The 16,071-nt window shown below is 42.4% G+C and overlaps 2 protein-coding genes across 3 annotated transcripts; both read left to right on the forward strand.

Annotated features, from left to right (window-relative positions):
- The first annotated feature begins 468 nt into the window (after window positions 1–468).
- LOC4351567 (protein FAR1-RELATED SEQUENCE 5) lies at window positions 469–4,734 on the forward strand. Of its 2 annotated transcripts, none has more exons than XR_010738620.1 (5): window positions 469–874; window positions 1,258–3,438; window positions 3,509–3,659; window positions 3,757–3,837; window positions 4,416–4,734. XR_010738620.1 is itself a non-coding variant. In XM_015765323.3 (5 exons), the coding sequence occupies exons 2-5, from the start codon at window positions 1,260–1,262 to the stop codon at window positions 4,476–4,478; spliced, it is 2,454 nt and encodes an 817-aa protein (XP_015620809.1). In that variant the 5' UTR covers window positions 469–874; window positions 1,258–1,259; the 3' UTR covers window positions 4,479–4,734. The 2 variants fall into 2 exon arrangements, 1 of the variants encoding a protein (XP_015620809.1); XM_015765323.3 differs by having other exon boundaries at window positions 3,529–3,659.
- A 4,984-nt stretch (window positions 4,735–9,718) lies between these two features.
- Window positions 9,719–11,274, forward strand: LOC4351568 (E3 ubiquitin-protein ligase PUB23). The gene has a single exon (XM_015763477.3). The coding sequence runs from the start codon at window positions 9,766–9,768 to the stop codon at window positions 11,083–11,085; it is 1,320 nt and encodes a 439-aa protein (XP_015618963.1). The 5' UTR covers window positions 9,719–9,765; the 3' UTR covers window positions 11,086–11,274.
- The last annotated feature ends 4,797 nt before the right edge of the window (window positions 11,275–16,071 follow it).

Here is a 16,071-nt window from a genome sequence, read left to right on the forward strand (position 1 = left end):
GCCACCTTTGGCTTCCCCTGCGGCGCCGGCGTCTTCCCCCACCTCTGCTCGCCTGCAGCCCAGTACTGGAGAGCCTCACGCTCGCGTGAAAGAGAGAGAGAGAGAGGAGCAACCGAGGAAGAGAAGAGGGGGATAGAGATGACGTGGCATTCTGACACGTGGGGCCTACGTGGGTCCCACGCTGACTCAGCCGCTACGTAGGATAAAATAGGGTCAAAACCACCGAATGACCTATTGTGACCGGTTTTGATTAGTTAAAGGACGTAGGATATCTGGTTTTGCGGTTGTGGGACGATGTTGTAACTCGACGACAAGTTGAGGGACCTATTGTGTACTTTTTTCCATTTTGGGATAGATGTAATAATATGGAGTTTAGTGGGCCTAGATGGGCTGAATATGAGGCCCATTTGTATGTAACCCGGCCCACAGCCTCCTTCCATTTTGCAATTGCATCCCCTTCACTCCGCCGCTCGCATTTCCTCACCCACCCATCGCCTCCTCTCCGCCGCCGCCGCCTCGTCGCCGTTGACGCCGCCGCCCGCCACCGCACCGCCGCCTCTCTCCCCCCCTCTCCCCTCCGCGCGCTCCCTGCCACTGCGCCCCCCTCTCTCCCGCGCCGCGCGCCACGGGCTGCAAGAGGGAGAGGGCGAGGCGAGGTGGCCCCTCCTCCGGCCGCCGCCGCGCTCTCTCTCTCACTCGCCGTGCTGTTGGGCGAGTTACTTGCTCCCTGGGAGGTGGCTCTCCCCCCTCCAGGATCCTCTCCGGCGGCTGCCGGCACGCTTCTCTCTCGTGTGCTAGATTTCCGTGAGCTGGTGGTTCGGAAGCCCTAACGTTAGCTTGGTTGGAATTCTCCGGGCAAGCTCTGTTCTTCACGGTGAGGAATCAAATCCAATTCTAGTTGAATTTTGTACACTTCATGCTGCAGCTAGGAGGGCTAGAATAATATCTGTTCGAACATTAGTGGGAGTGCTCCTTGTGTTCTTATACGCTTACAATTTTGGGTTTGATAACTTACCTGATGCTTGAAGAATTCTGCATATAGTATAGGGATTGACGAAAGACAAGGTTCATTGGCTGTTTAAACTTTGCTAAAATAAGAAATGGATGTAAAGCTAGTGCGCTCTAGTTTAGCGTTGTCCCGTTCTCATGTATGTTTGTTGTATCTGAATGTGTACCTTACCTCTGTTTGCGTTACATATAATTTCATAGCTTGAAATGCTGAAAAAAGAATGTTGTCTTCTGTTGTGGATTGTACAGTAATGGAAGAAACTAGCATTGCTATTGAGATTGATGGGGAGGCGATCTGTCTGGACAGTGTAGGAGATAATGAGGAGCAAGGAACTCAGGAGAACCAAGAGATACAAATAATTTATGATGCTGAAAATGAGGGACAAGTTGCTTTCGACAATGGAGAACAGGGAAAGGAGGAACATCCCATGAGGAATGAAGAGGAGAACCAGGAAAATATTCCTGTAATTCCAAGCCGTGAGGAGTTGACTGAAGAATTGCGGAACAAAATTGCCAATAGTGAAGAAGAAGCTTACAGGCTGTACTGTGACTATGGACATCGTATGGGCTTTAGTGTGAGGAAGGGGAAACAGTACTACTTTACAGGGACCAAAACTATTCGTACAAAAGACTATTACTGCTCAAAGGAAGGTCTAAAGGACGATGAGCAGCTTACTGAGGCAAACTTTAATAAGCCAGACACCAGAACTAACTGTAAAGCAATGGTCCGTTATAGAGTTGATTCGGAAGGCCATTGGCGAGTTATTCAGATTGTTCCTGAACATAACCATGAGTTGGTTCGACCTGAAGAGGTACACTTGCTGAGATCAGTGAGGACTCTTTCAATTCCTAAGCCCGGTGTGCTGAATGCAATGGTAAATGCTGAAATACAAGCAATGCATGAAAATTTGCACATGAATGATGATGGTGCTGAATGTCAGAGTCAGCTTGGCATCCAAAGTTACACTCTGCTTGAACCAGAGGACTCTGAGGCACTTGTAGGTTATTTCAAGCGTAGAACAATTGAACAAGGTATGTTCTACTGGGATGTGCTGGTAGAGGATGGCCGAATGACAAATTTTTTTTGGAGGGATGGAAGAAGCCGTGTTGATTACGACTGTTTTGGAGATGTCGTGGTGTTTGACACAGCATATCGTACCAGCAAATATAATATGATTTGTGCCCCATTTGTTGGTGTTAATCACCATGGCCAAGATGTTATGCTTGGTTGTGCACTTCTGTTAGATGAGTCCCTGACATCCTATGAATGGTTGTTCAAGTCATTCTTAGATTCAATGGGTGGCCATCCTCCTAAAACAATTTTCACTGTTATGGCTGAAACTATATCCAAGGCAATTGAAGGCGTTCTCCCTGAGACACGTCACTGCATCTGTCAATGGAGTATTGAAAAGAACCTACAGTCCCATTTAGGCACTCTAAATGTTTCTGGAACATTTCATAGCATGTTGACAAAATGCATGAGAGAATGTGAGTCAGAAGCAGAGTTTGAGGAAACATGGGCAATGATGCTTAACGAATGCAATATGCAGGATGACCAATGGCTCTCTGATCTGTATCAGCAGAGGCGTAAATGGTCCACAGTTCATCACAGGGATGCATTTGATGGTGGAATCAATTCACTCGATAGGAGTGATAGTTCAAACAATGTCCTGAGCAGCATTGCTAATGAATCAACTTCACCCACTCAATTTATTCTTGACTTTGATAAATTGGTAGGGAGTTGGCGTACAAATGAATCCGCCGAGGACATTCAGTGCACCCAGACATCCCCAGAATCTAGAGTTAAGCATAGGAGTATTTTGGAGCATGCTGCTGAAGTTTATACGCGCAAAGTCTATAAATCTCTTGAAACAGAATATCTAGATGGATGCAGTGCAACTTCATACCAGGAAATGCAGTGTAGTGAAACATTGTACCGGTTTGAGTTCATTTTGCAAAGAAGTGGCCCAAAAGTTCAGGTAGTTTTTCTTGACACCTCTACCATGGAATTGAGCTGTACTTGTAAAAAATTTGAGACAACAGGCATACTTTGTTCGCATGCAATAAATGCACTTGATCTCAAGAATTTTGATAGAATTCCTGAAAGGTATGTTTTAAAACGGTGGAAAAAGTATGTTAGGAAAGGAACATATCTATTTCCATCTGATGAGTTTGTGGGACAAGATTGCACAGAACCTGGGCTTGCATTTCGTAACAAAGCAATGCGATTTGTGTATGATCTGTTGATGAAGAGCAAAGGTCATCAGGATACGAGGAAACTTATTCTGGATGTGTTTGAAAATGGAGAAAAATTAGTAGAAAGCCTATGTGAACTCAAGAGATTGAATGCCCATGCCTCTGGAAGAGAGAAAGATGGAAGTAAGGTTGAAAAGCGGAAGAAAAAATCAGCCAAGCAAGAAAAAAGCTCAAGTATTTCTTCTTATACCTTTTATTTTTATTATGCTAAGTATAAGGTCGCATTATTATTATTTAAATAAAGTTGCTATGTTTGTTTCATAGGAAATGTTAAACAAGCAGTTTCATCTCAGACAGCTGACACAGTTTTAGTTGATCCACCAAATCAAAATCAATATTTTGCAACAGAAGATATGGCAACAAACTCATCTATCGGTAGACCTTTCTTCTACCAGGTAGAAGTCCTTACAGTAGCTGTTCTCTTTTAAAATTTTGTTCTCTTAGCTGTTTTCTCATGTGATGCCAAATTTGTGCAATCTATGTCCTTTCTAGGGGTTTCCTTCTGCTGGTGTTTCAACAAGTCAGATTCAGGGGCATACGAATATTCATTCTGTGCCTCAGTGTGCACCACAGGTACTTCGCAGAACTTTGTATTATCTTATCTTGATTGAGGGTAACGTTTGTTAATGATTAGACATGGTTAGGATGCTGCCAAACATGTCTAGTAAAATGCAATCAACTTGATCTACCTGGGGTTTACCCTTAATCAACTGGAAGGTATAGGGTAATACGCTATATTGCATGTTGTTCTGTTCTTTTTGAGAAGCTCACATCTATATAAGAAAAAGATTTGTGCCTTGCCCCTCCCATATATACCAAAAGAACCATACAAATATTCCACCGGTATGGATACCAAAAGAACCCTTAATCTCCTGCCTTCTTTTTCCTGTAAACTTTCAAGACAGCCAAAATCTGCTTCAATTTAATTATGGGTAAACAGTCTATGCAGTGAAACATAAAGTGGGATGTACTAACATAGCTATTACTGTGTTGAACCTTCGATAATTTTTTTTAATTTGATGTTGTAGAGTACTATCAGTGGCTACTTTTATGTTGCAAGTAGATAGCTGTTCAGTGGCACATCACTGAAATCTTCTCATTTACCAAGTATGTTAAGGGTTACTTATTCAAGTGTGTCTGAATTACGACAGGAATATTCAGCCTATGGCGCAGCTCATCCTCCTCCAACATTTGGTGGTGGAAGAAATTTCTGAAGAATGTAGAGCATTGATGTGTGAATAGCTGAAGTTCATATTCTTTGACATATTGTTGTATGTGCATGGTCTAATCGAACGATTTTGCTAGGCAGTAGTCACCTTACCTAGCAGCAATAGAAGTAGGCCTCTCCTTATTGTATAAATTATTGAATTTGCTAATTGTTGTACTAGTTGTAAATTTGCTATTCACTAGTTGCATGAAGTAAAAAAATATTGTGCTGTAGGGAATAGATGAATTAATACTTTTTGTGCATGTCAGGTTACTAATACTAGGCTACTAGCTCTTACATGAGAGGGAAACCGTGATTTTTTTTCTATTGAGTTGCAACGCATGATTTCTAATGTGTTTACTTTACAAATTGCATCTGATTAAACAATTTCTTTCTGGTTTAAACCATATACATCACATCTACCGATTATATATCAAATTCAACAACGAAGAGCTTCATTTTCTCCTTGCTGCTGGCTGTTGAAAACGCCTTAGCTGAAATGGTCAAATATTTCATCTTATACTGCCCTGAAGAAACTTAATGTGAAGTCATTTAATCAAATTCCCTGCAGACATATCATTGATTGCAATAGCTATAATTTTCAGACTCATAACACGGAAGAAACTGGACGGTTTAGCTGGTCAGCTTGACTGAACCGCCTACTATCTGTTTCTCTGTTCATATAAATCAGTCAGTCCTTCAGATCTTGAAGACCATTCTATTCCCACAAAATAAGGGCATGTTTAGATCCCTAGCAAAAGCTTACAAATTGTCACGTCAAATGTTTGGACACATACACGAAGTACTCCCTCTATTTTTTAATAGATGACGCCGTTGATTTTTTCTCACATGTTTGACCATTCGTCTTATTCAAAAAATTTATGCAAATGTATAAGATATAAATCACACTTAAAGTACTATGAGTGATAAAACAACTCATAACAAAATAAATTATAATTACGTAAATTTTTTGAATAAGACTAATGGTCAAACATGTGAGAAAAAGTCAACGGCGTCATCTATTAAAAAACGGAGGTAGTATTAAATATAAATGAAAAAATAACTAATTACACAGATTATGTGTAAATTGTGAGACAAATCTTTTAAGCCTAATTGCGTCATGATTTAATAATATGATGCTACAATAAATATTTGCTAATAACGGATTAATTAGGCTTAATAAATTCGTCTTGCGGTTTACAGGCGGATTCTATAATTTGTTTTATTATTAGACTACGTTTAATACTTCAAATGTGTGTCCGTATATCCGATGTGACACGCTAAAACTTTATACCCCTGTATTTAAACACAGCCTAAAACCCTACATTTTCTAAGCCAATGTATAGATTTATTATTTGTATCTTATCTACTCCCTCTGTCTTATAAGTACATATTCATTATATTAGGATGTGTCATATCTAATTCTAAATTCGTGCATATACCTTAGTATAAAATTATTGCTCATTGCCAAAAAAAAAAATCTTGTCAGTTCTGTGAAGTAAAACTTTCACACCGCTTGGGGTTGGTGCCATATGGATATATGCTAGACAAGCCAGGCCTCCATTTGCATAATTTCATTAATTTAGACGTGTTCTTTTAATCGTAGAAAATGAGAAGAGAAAAGATGACAAGTAGGACTTGGTACTTGGATGTACCAGCAATTTTTATACGGCTGAATACAAACAAAAACTGAACCATACTAGTATGACAGCTACTCATCATGGTCAAACCAAGATATTGGGTCAGAGTGATGCCTTGGTCGGTCAAAGAAAACACACACGTCGATCAATAAAGGAGCCCGTTGCAGCGTCCCTTCAGTTAGCCTTAAGGATTTGACAAAAAGAACACGATGACTTCACGAAATGAAACCAGAAATGTGAATGTTCAAATATATTCTACTCCTATGTGACAGTCAAGCGTGTGGTTTATTTCAATCCTGCAGGATTTTAGGTCTCAGAATAAGTTATTTGTATTTAGAACATGTGCTAATGTCTTTCATATATAGAACAAAGAAAAAGAGAATAGTTTTTGGAGGATTTAAATCTTGTAGAAATAATTTCTATGGAGTACGTACCCAATATTGGAACAAAGAATGCCCCCTCAAAATTCATTCAAAAATACTATGCAAAACAACGTTCATGTTTACTTTGGTTGTGTTTTGAGATCTCTGATGTCTTCCATAGTGATCTAGACAAACATTTTTTGAAATGTTTATTGCATTTTTTTACTTCTTACAAGATTTCACAATAAATGACATCAGAATTCTATGTTTTGATAATCCTACATTACAAATGAAGCCCAGGATAGGAATACAGCTGGCCGTTCTTGCTTGAGGTGCTCGCCCATCTAGGGTTCAGTCAGCGCTGGCGTGATTGGATTTCTCTCATCCTTGGCGCCTCCTCTTCCCGGGTGCTGATCAAAGGGGTGCCGGATCCTCGATTCCCTCACCGGAGAGGCCTTCAGCAAGGAGATCCTTTCTCTCCCATGCTCTTCATTCTGGTCATGGATGTGCTTAACGCGATGCTCCGCAAAGCCTCTGACTCAGGCGGGTTCCTTCCGCTCAACGATCGTGCCTTGCGACACCGCGCCTCGATCCCTCTACGTTGATGACTTGGTTCTCTTCCTCTCCTCGGTTCGTCAGGATCTTGAGTTCATCCAAGGCATCCTCTCTGTCTTTGGTGCAGCGTCCAGGTTTCGCACTAACTTTGCCGAGTGTTCGGTTACTCCGATCCGCTGTTCGGTCGAGGACCTGGAGCTGGTTCAGTCCTGCTTTCCCTACTCGATCTCTGATTTTCCTTGTTCCTATCTCGGCATTCCGCTATCCGTTCGCAAGTTGCCGAAGGCGGCCCTGCAGCCGCTTGTGGATAAGGTCTCCCATCGTCTTCCTTCCTGGAAGGGACGACTCAGCACTCTGGCTGGCCGCTCTGTTTTGGTCCAGTCTGTTCTCTCCTCCATTCCGGTCCATGTGTCTATGGCGATCGGTCTTCCAGCCTAGGTGATCAAGGCCATTGATAAGAAGCGCCGCGCCTTCTTGTGGACGGGCACGGACTCGGCTCACGGTGGGCAGTGCCGGGTTTCTTGGATGAACGTCTGTCGTCCTAGAGCTTTCGGTGGGTTGGGAATTTCTGACCTTAGGTTGGCAGGTTTTTCCCTGCGTGTTCGCTGGCTTTGGCTACAGCGCTCAGGGCATCCCTACTGGGACGGCCTGAAGGCCCCAGCCGAGCGAGCCGTCTCTAACATGTTTGAGGAGTTCACTTTCTTCGTGCCAGGTGATGGTGAGTCGATTCTTTTCTGGTCTGACCAATGGATCTGCGGCCACTCGGTAGCTTCCTTGGCTCCGGATCTCCTCTTCATTGTGCCCCCGCGTCTGCGTGGTTCGCGCACGGTTGCTTCTGGCCTGGCAAACAACGCCTGGATTTCTGACATCTGCGGCGCCCTCACTGTCCTAGTCATCTTCCAGTTTCTCCTTGTTTGGGATGCGGTGCTCCACATTCAGCTTACGCCAGGTGTCGGGGATCATCTTGTCTGGCGTTGGACGAGTGAGTAGCGCTACTCGGCACGTTCGGCATACCAGGCATTCTTCTTTGGCTAGCACTCCTTTGCTTGTGCCGATCTTCTCTGGCACGCGAAGGGCCCTGCTAAGTGCAAATTCTTCCTCTGGTTTGCATTTCAGTAGTGCTATTGGACGACTGATCTCCTCCAGAAGCGTGGCATTGATAGCCATTTGACTCTGTGCTCTCTTCGGTCGCAGTAGTCCTAGAGTCCATCCTTTCGGAGGGCCGGCTGTGGTCGTTAGCAACCGTCGCTTCCTTTGGGGAATTGTTGGGAGCGTAGAGTGGCTCTACCCCCTCCCGCTGTTTGGAGTTGAGTTACCGTCGTTTCGAGTTTTTTTTCCTTTCCTTTCTTTGTTTTTTTTATCTTTGTTTTCTTCCTTTCTTGGCGTAGGCCGGTCTGACTGAGTGCATCGTGTATCAAAACTCTATTCTTTTAATATATTGATGTGCAATTCTTTTGCGCGTTTGCGAAAAAAATCCCTATCCCTATTTGTTTGTGTTCACAACCAAGATAATTGAGATGTTCGGTAAAGTGATTAATTTTATTGTGACTAGTAATATGCTCATCCATTACAACGGGCCATACAAGTAAGGTTGGGTTAGAAGCTTGAACCAAACATAAAGCACTAGATCTAATCGTACTATTTTACTTGTTCTTTCTTTCCTTTTATTTGTTTTTTTATTTGTTTGACGGTGCAGTGGCTACATGTCTTTCGCGACATGGGGAGAAGTGGATGGACACTACCCCTCTTCTTTCTACTACCTTTATCCTAGAAAGAACATCTTTCTATCATTCAAACTTTGTCCCGAAAAGATTGTGTTTTTAGTAATATGGGGCCAGCTAATTAATTTTGAAAATACGGATCAGGTGGTCTAATTATTTTTAACTTTCCTTTTTATTTGTGTATGCTAATTTACTGCATAATGGAATAGTGGATTAGGAGTCATTAATTCATATCTAGTCAGTATAAACATTATTAAATAGGTGTATGAATGACAGTCATACTTGTGTTGAGTGCTAATCTGTCTAAAATCTGCAATAAATATATTCTGTTGGATGGAGATAATATCAATTATGATTATAGATAATTACGATGGACGACTGTCAAGTGATTGAATTTTTCTTTCTCTATCAATTATGATTACATTAAGTAAATGTAGATAAGGCCGTGTAATAAAGGTTGCTAGTACCGTGCAAACCACCACCCAAATCCCAAACCCTCCATGTGTTTTCGCACATTACACACATAGAAGACGTACTCCCCCGTCTCAAAATATAAGCATTTTTTAACTTCGACACAATCTTTAAGATACTACTTTGACCAACAATATCTATAAAAATAATATATTTTAAATAAAAAGAGTTGTATATATTATGATAGTTTGTTTAATGATAAATCTAGTAACATCAATTTTACATAATTGATCTTTTTTATTCTTTTTGCTATTAATAGTTAAAACACTATGCTAAAAATACTTATATTTTAGGACGAAGGAAGTACGTACTAGTATTACTGCTGGATGTGATACATCTTAGTACTATAAATTTAAATATTTTTTTCAGATTTATTATATTATTAAAATGTGTCCTATCCCGTTCTATTTTTTTTTACCGAGGGAGTAGACTAGAGTTAATTAATTTTGTATGCATTGACTTGCTTATATATATAGCCATAGCCAGTTAGCCATCCATGAGATTGAGACCAGCCAAAGCCCAAGCAGCTTGCATTCACAAGTTTCATGGAGATGGAGTACGGCACGCCGCAGCATTTCATGTGCCCGATCTCGCTGCAGCCGATGCAGGATCCCGTCACCTCCCCCACCGGCATCTCCTACGACCGCCGCGCCATCCACCGCTGGCTCGCCGCCGGCCACTCCTCCTGCCCCGTCACCGGCCACCCCCTCTCCCTCTCCGACCTCACCCCCAACCTCACCCTCCGCCGCCTCATCCACTCTTGGCACCACTCCACTACTACGCCATTTCCCGTCGAGCGTTCGACGCCGTCGCCGCCGCCGCTTCGGGAGGTTGACGACGACGACGTCGTGGAGAGGCTGGTGATGGAGATGGAGGGTGGTGGTGGTGGTTCTTGGTGCCCCCCGTCGTGTGACTTGCTCCGCGAGGCGGCGGCGGTCGCGGCGGGGAGCGGCGTCGCGCGGAGGCGCATGGTGGGCGCCGGCGTGCTCCGCCGCGTGCTGCGTTTGGTGGTGTGGTGTGGCGGGAGGGGGTCGTCGTCGGGTGAGGCGGCGGTGATGGTGGAGATGTTTGATGCGTGCCTCGCTCTCTTCCACGCGCTCGACGTCTCCGCCGACGAGCTCCGCCCGCTCGTCGCCGACGGCCACGACCTCGTCGACGCGGTGACGCGCGTGATGGCGACACTCGAGGCCGGCGACGCGAACGCGACGAGGGCGAGGGAGAGCGCGGTGCGGCTGCTGGAGGCCGTGACGGAGGCCGCCGACGCGCCGGTCCTGGAGCGGCTGAGCCCGGAGTTCTTCTCCGCCGCGACGGCCGTGGTGCGCGACCGCGGCGCCGTGTCCCCGGGCGCGGCGCGCGCGGCGGTGCGGGCGCTGGCGAACGCGTGCCGCGCCCGCGCGAGCGGCGCCTGCAGGAACCGCGCGCTCGCCGTGGACGCCGGGGCGGCGCGCGAGGCCATCGAGCTGGAGCTCGACGCGTGGTCGTCGCCGCAGGCCCCGGGGGGGCGGCGCGCCACGGAGGCCGTGATGGCGCTGCTGGCGGAGCTGTGCGCTTGCGCGGAGGGGCGCGCGGCGGTGGCGTCGCACCCGGCGGGGATCACGGTGGTGGCGAGGCGGGTGCTGCGCGTGTCGGCCGCCGCCGACGCGTGCGCCGTGCGCGTGCTGGCGGCCGTGGCGGGGCGGGCGGCGTCGCCGGAGGTGCTTCGCGAGATGGCGCGCGTCGGCGCCGTCGGGAAGCTGTGCTGCGTGCTGCAGGCAGAGTGCGACGCCGGCGTGAAGGAGGCGGCGAGGGCGGTGCTGAGGATGCACTCCGGCGTGTGGAGCGGATCGCCATGTGTCAGCGCTTACCTGCTGTCTCGCTACCTCTAATTAAGCAAGCATCTACGTATTCGGAATGCACTAATTAATTTTTTTTCTTCCAGTTTTGGCTGGAGTTTAACTTATTATAGTAAATTTCTATCAGATTCATGCGTTTCAAAGGATGCTTGAAACGTTTTTAACTCATACTCTCTCTGTTATAACCATATTCATCCGTAGAGTTGATTTTATTTTGGGACAGATGAAGTAGACTCATAGCTAGCTAGATGATACTACCTCCGTTTCAGTTTATAAGACTTTATAGTATTAACCATATTTATATAGATGTTAATGAATCTAGGCACACATATGTATAGATTAATTAACATATATATATATATATATATATATATATATATATATATATATATTAATATGGGCAATGCTAAAAAATCTTATAATATGAAACGGAGGAAGTATTAGTTAAGTTGGTTTCTTGATTGATTCTTGATGCACTATTGTACATATCATATACTCCATCCGTCCCATAATATAAGGGATTTTGAGTTTTTGCTTACAATGTTTGACTACTCGTCTTATTCAAAAAATTTGTGCAAATATAAAAAACAAAAAAGTTGTGCTTAAAGTAAGTCACAAAGAAAAGTAATAATTCTAAAATTTTTTAAATAAGACGAATGATTAAACAGTACAAGCAAAAACTCAAAATCCCTTATTATAGAACGGAGGGAGTATTGTGTAGTCCAATAATCGACAGCTGATCAAAGAGAAAATTGATTTTTTTTATGACGTTATGTATGAAACAACAGTAATATTTATGGATTTCGAACGAATTATGCATATAGATGCCTTAATAGAGCATCGCTTTTACATCTTAATTAGACATCTATTCATAGATTGCACAATTAAAAAGGAGAAATTTGAGGGGAAAAGGAGTTGGGTACCCAACGAAAAAGGAAATGCTTACAAGATTATCTTTGGAAATTAAAAATTATAAATTAAATGTTGCACTTATGGTAAATGGTTTCGGTTATAGTAGATTTACAATAACTCTTTTGTTGCATTCCATTTATATATATATATTCACGTTGTTCTATATATTTCAATATATAAACCGATCCCTTAAATATTTCCATCCTCTCTGTCTGATCCAATTTGGCCGAGCTGTTATTCATGAAGGGTCAATCTAATTTGATTGCGCGTCCTGGTCCATCCGATTATCCGAAATGTCCGCTTTTCTATTCCGATATTTAGTGCTATTACTTTTAGAAAGTTAAATTAATCTATATTAATATTTTGAATCGTGGAAATTTAATTTTCGTTGTCACCTGTGAGTTTATTGGGTAGTGTTTACAACACTGTTGAAGTTGGGTTTGAAAATATTTTTCGTGAATTAGTGCTTCTTTCCATTGTTACTGAAAACAACAAGATTATTTACTCCACTTATTATATGTCTAATGTGTCTTGCACGTTCACGCTAACTAGTGCATATAAATGCCTCAATAGAGCATCACTTTCACATCTTAATTAGACATATATACATAAGATTGCACAATTAAAAAGGAGCAAAAAGAGAGAAATTTGAGGAGGAAAGAAGAGAGTCCCGGAGTACATCATAGGACACGGTTTGTGGACTGAAGCAAAGAGTCTGACCGGTGACTTGGAATGTTGTGATGGATAAACTTGGAACAACGGAAGCTGAGAAAAGTCAGTCAAAACAATAATGCGCAGGTGAGGTGAGTGAAGTACTCTATCCGTCCCATAAAAAACCAACATAGTACTGAATGAGATATTTTCGTACAATAAATCTAGACACGCTCCTAAAAAATATCCCATCTAATTTTAGATTAGTTTTTCTAGACGGAGAGAACGTCATGTGTACCGTGATCCGGCCAGTGAGTGTCCTGGTCATTATCAACATCCGCGCAACGTGTGACACAAGTTGTACGAGTCCTAGGACCATCCAAACTTAAAGCAGTTTGATGATCAGACAAGATGATAAGGATATCTTTTTACCAGCATCTATCCGGTGCTATACGTTGCAGAAATAAGGAATGGGTAATTTCTGTAAAAAAAATAGTCAAAACTTTTTTTTGATTAAAATGGCTCCTCCGGTTTCTGATGTTTGGCAAAATTGTAAAATTTTATATTGGGGAAATATCAGGTGAAAACGAATTAAATGTTGAAAACTTGTAAAAATCATACCTAAAAGTTTTGTAAATTTATAGAAAAAAAATACTAGAGATAGGTATAGATATGAAATACATTTTCATCAAATATCAAGTTCAAACTCAACTTCATTTAGGAGTAATAAAAAGACAAATTTCAGGTGAATAACACTATTCATCTGAAATTTATCCTTTTTTTTCTTTTAAATGAAGTTGAGTTTGGAGTTGAGATTTGGAGAGAATGTATTTCATATCTACACCTATCTCTAGTTATTTTTTTTATGAATTTACAAAACTTTTAGATATGATTTTAACGAGTTTTCAACACTTAGCTCGTTTTCACCGGATATGTCCTCTTTTATATATATATATATATATATATATATATATATATATATATATATATATATATATATATATATATATATCATAACTGTGCTTATTTTGAGAATTTGAGGCTTTGGTGCAAAACACAAAACAAGACCATATATTTTAAAAATATCGAAAAAATGTGTCGAAGGTGGTGACGCTCTGCTAGTTAGAAAAAAATAATTATGTCAGTAATTCAATTTTCTTACTAAGTGAAAAAATAGAGTCAATAGTACATAGGACACATGTTCACATATACTTAAATTACGTTTTTTTTACATATTGTTATAATTATCATAAAACACTTTAGATAGGTAAATAAAATAAATCTGTTTTAGCAAGATGGTAACTTTTTAAGAAATAGAATGATGAGAGGTGTACGTGTAACCATCAATCTCTAGGAACAACCCTCCTTGATATTGTCTTTTTTTCTTGCATCCGTTTATGCCACGGGAGATGTACTGTAAAATGTATACTACATGGCTAAGGGCTCTGCATTTACATAGTAAAATTAAAGATCTAAGTACTCAACAGTCAGACCATTTCACATGCGTGTTGGGTGTCACATCGGATGTTTGACCGAATATTGGAAGGGGTTTTCAGACACGAATGAAAAAACTATTTTTATAACTTGCCTGGAAACCGCGAGATGAATCTTTTCAGCCTAATTAATCCGATTTTAAAAAATACATATTTTTATGTGAAATATATTATATGTTGTATAAATTAAAGCATATAATATTGATTTTGATAAATTTAATTGGCTTTTATGTAAACTTATTCACATTATTTTCAATTCATCTTATTTTAAATAATATTTTGTAGGATCATAGGAATCGAGATACTATCTAAGATTTTATAGGATTGTGCAGAAATAAATAGTAAGATCGAGATATTATGAAAATAAAATTAGGATACTATATAGGATGTGTATCGTTTCAACTTGGTAGGTATATTAAGTTATGTATAGGGGTACTAACAACCTTGATATAACTTAGCTTTTCAGTTGCACAGAAAATGAGAATGAGAAGAGTCATTAAAAATTGAATAATTGAGTATTAGCTACTATTAAAACTTATAAGTAGATTTATTTGTTTTTAAAAACTTTTATATAAAAATATCATTTAGTAATTTAGAAAATATGTTTATAGTAAACAAGGAAGTAGCTCCCCCCAGAAAAAAACCTAAACAAATATAGACCAAATCATTTTACTCGTGGATATTGTGCACATAAAATTGGGTCCATTGAGGGTTTTTAGTAAGGTCAGAAATATATACCTCTTATCTAGGGGTGGACGAAAAGCTCGTGACTCGTGACCAGCTCGTCTTGGCTCGTTGTATTTTTCTAACGAGTCGAGCTAGTATTTTAACTTATTAGAGATAACGAGCCAGCTCAAGCTGGCTCGCGAGCCAAGAAGACATCAAGTCAGAAGTCTAAAATGGCCATCCTTCTGGCCCAACTAGGACCAACTATGCCATACTACAATGGTGTGTTCACGTGATGAGGGCATGTGGGGCCACTGGCCAGCCTCACGCTCGTAGATAGGGGATAAATCAGTAGACAATGAACTAAGAAACCGAGAGGAGCGAGGAGCTGATTTCGCCGGCCTGCCGCTCGCCCGATCTGCTAGTTGCGGGCGTCCCCTGCTGCCGAAGCTACGGGATGCGGGCAAGCGGTGGCCATCAGTCTGAGGCTACAGGAACTGGTGGCGTCAGGCTCATGCCGCCGGATCCGATGGTCTCCTAGAAGCACATGAAGCCATGGCGGTGAGGGGAACCCGGTGGCCGACGATGATGCAGAGGAAGCCCGGCGGGAGGCAGTCCCAGAGTCCTTCCTCGAGCTCTGTCCAGCCAATCTTTATTGGACGGCGTATCTCGCTCTCACCACCACCATCTCTGATCGTTGGCGCCGCCGCAAGGGGTGGGCTCGCCACGCCACCGTCGGAGCCCGTCGATGTCCAGCCGCTCGTAGCAGCAGTGCAACACCAGCACTAGGCCAACACACGTTCTTCCTGGCCTTCTCCGAGTCGAATCGATCCCAACTCCAGCGCCCGACAACGCCGTCTTTGCCGCCAGCCACCTTCTGCATTGCCTGGCTCACGAGCCAAATTCAAAACGAGCCGAGCCGAGCTAGCAGTTTAGCTCGTTAGGATAACAAGCCGAGCCGAGCCAGCTTGATATCCACCCTTACTCTTATCTCGATCTGTTTGAGCGTGTATTAGAGCGTACATTCATCCGTGCAGGTGTGCGACTGCCATGTAACATAGTAAAACTGTATTCTTCCAACTATTAAATTCCAATAAGCCAGAGGGATATATACATTACAGTATACATGCGAGAACAGGTCAAACAGAAGTCGGCATGGATGCGTACATGGATCGTGTGAACAGCACGAAGAACAAAACAAGGCAAGGTCGAGAAGAATTGGCATTGTTCAAAGACGTGAATTAAATTGACTCGAGGGTCGATCGAGAATTTGCGACCGATCGTTCTTCTTCAGATC

The sequence above is a fragment of the Oryza sativa genome, chromosome 12, assembly GCF_034140825.1.
Source record: "Oryza sativa Japonica Group chromosome 12, ASM3414082v1".
In the NCBI taxonomy this organism is placed as follows: domain Eukaryota; kingdom Viridiplantae; phylum Streptophyta; class Magnoliopsida; order Poales; family Poaceae; genus Oryza; species Oryza sativa.

Bases quoted from the DNA above. Each gene is read 5' to 3' on its own strand.
- LOC4351567 (XM_015765323.3), top strand. From the start codon at position 1,260: ATGGAAGAAACTAGCATTGCTATTGAGATTGATGGGGAGGCGATCTGT. The intron at 3,439-3,528 runs GTATTTCTTCTT...TTTGTTTCATAG, and splicing joins CAAGCAAGAAAAAAGCTCAA to GAAATGTTAAACAAGCAGTT. The intron at 3,660-3,756 runs GTAGAAGTCCTT...TGTCCTTTCTAG, and splicing joins GTAGACCTTTCTTCTACCAG to GGGTTTCCTTCTGCTGGTGT.
- LOC4351568 (XM_015763477.3), top strand. From the start codon at position 9,766: ATGGAGATGGAGTACGGCACGCCGCAGCATTTCATGTGCCCGATCTCG.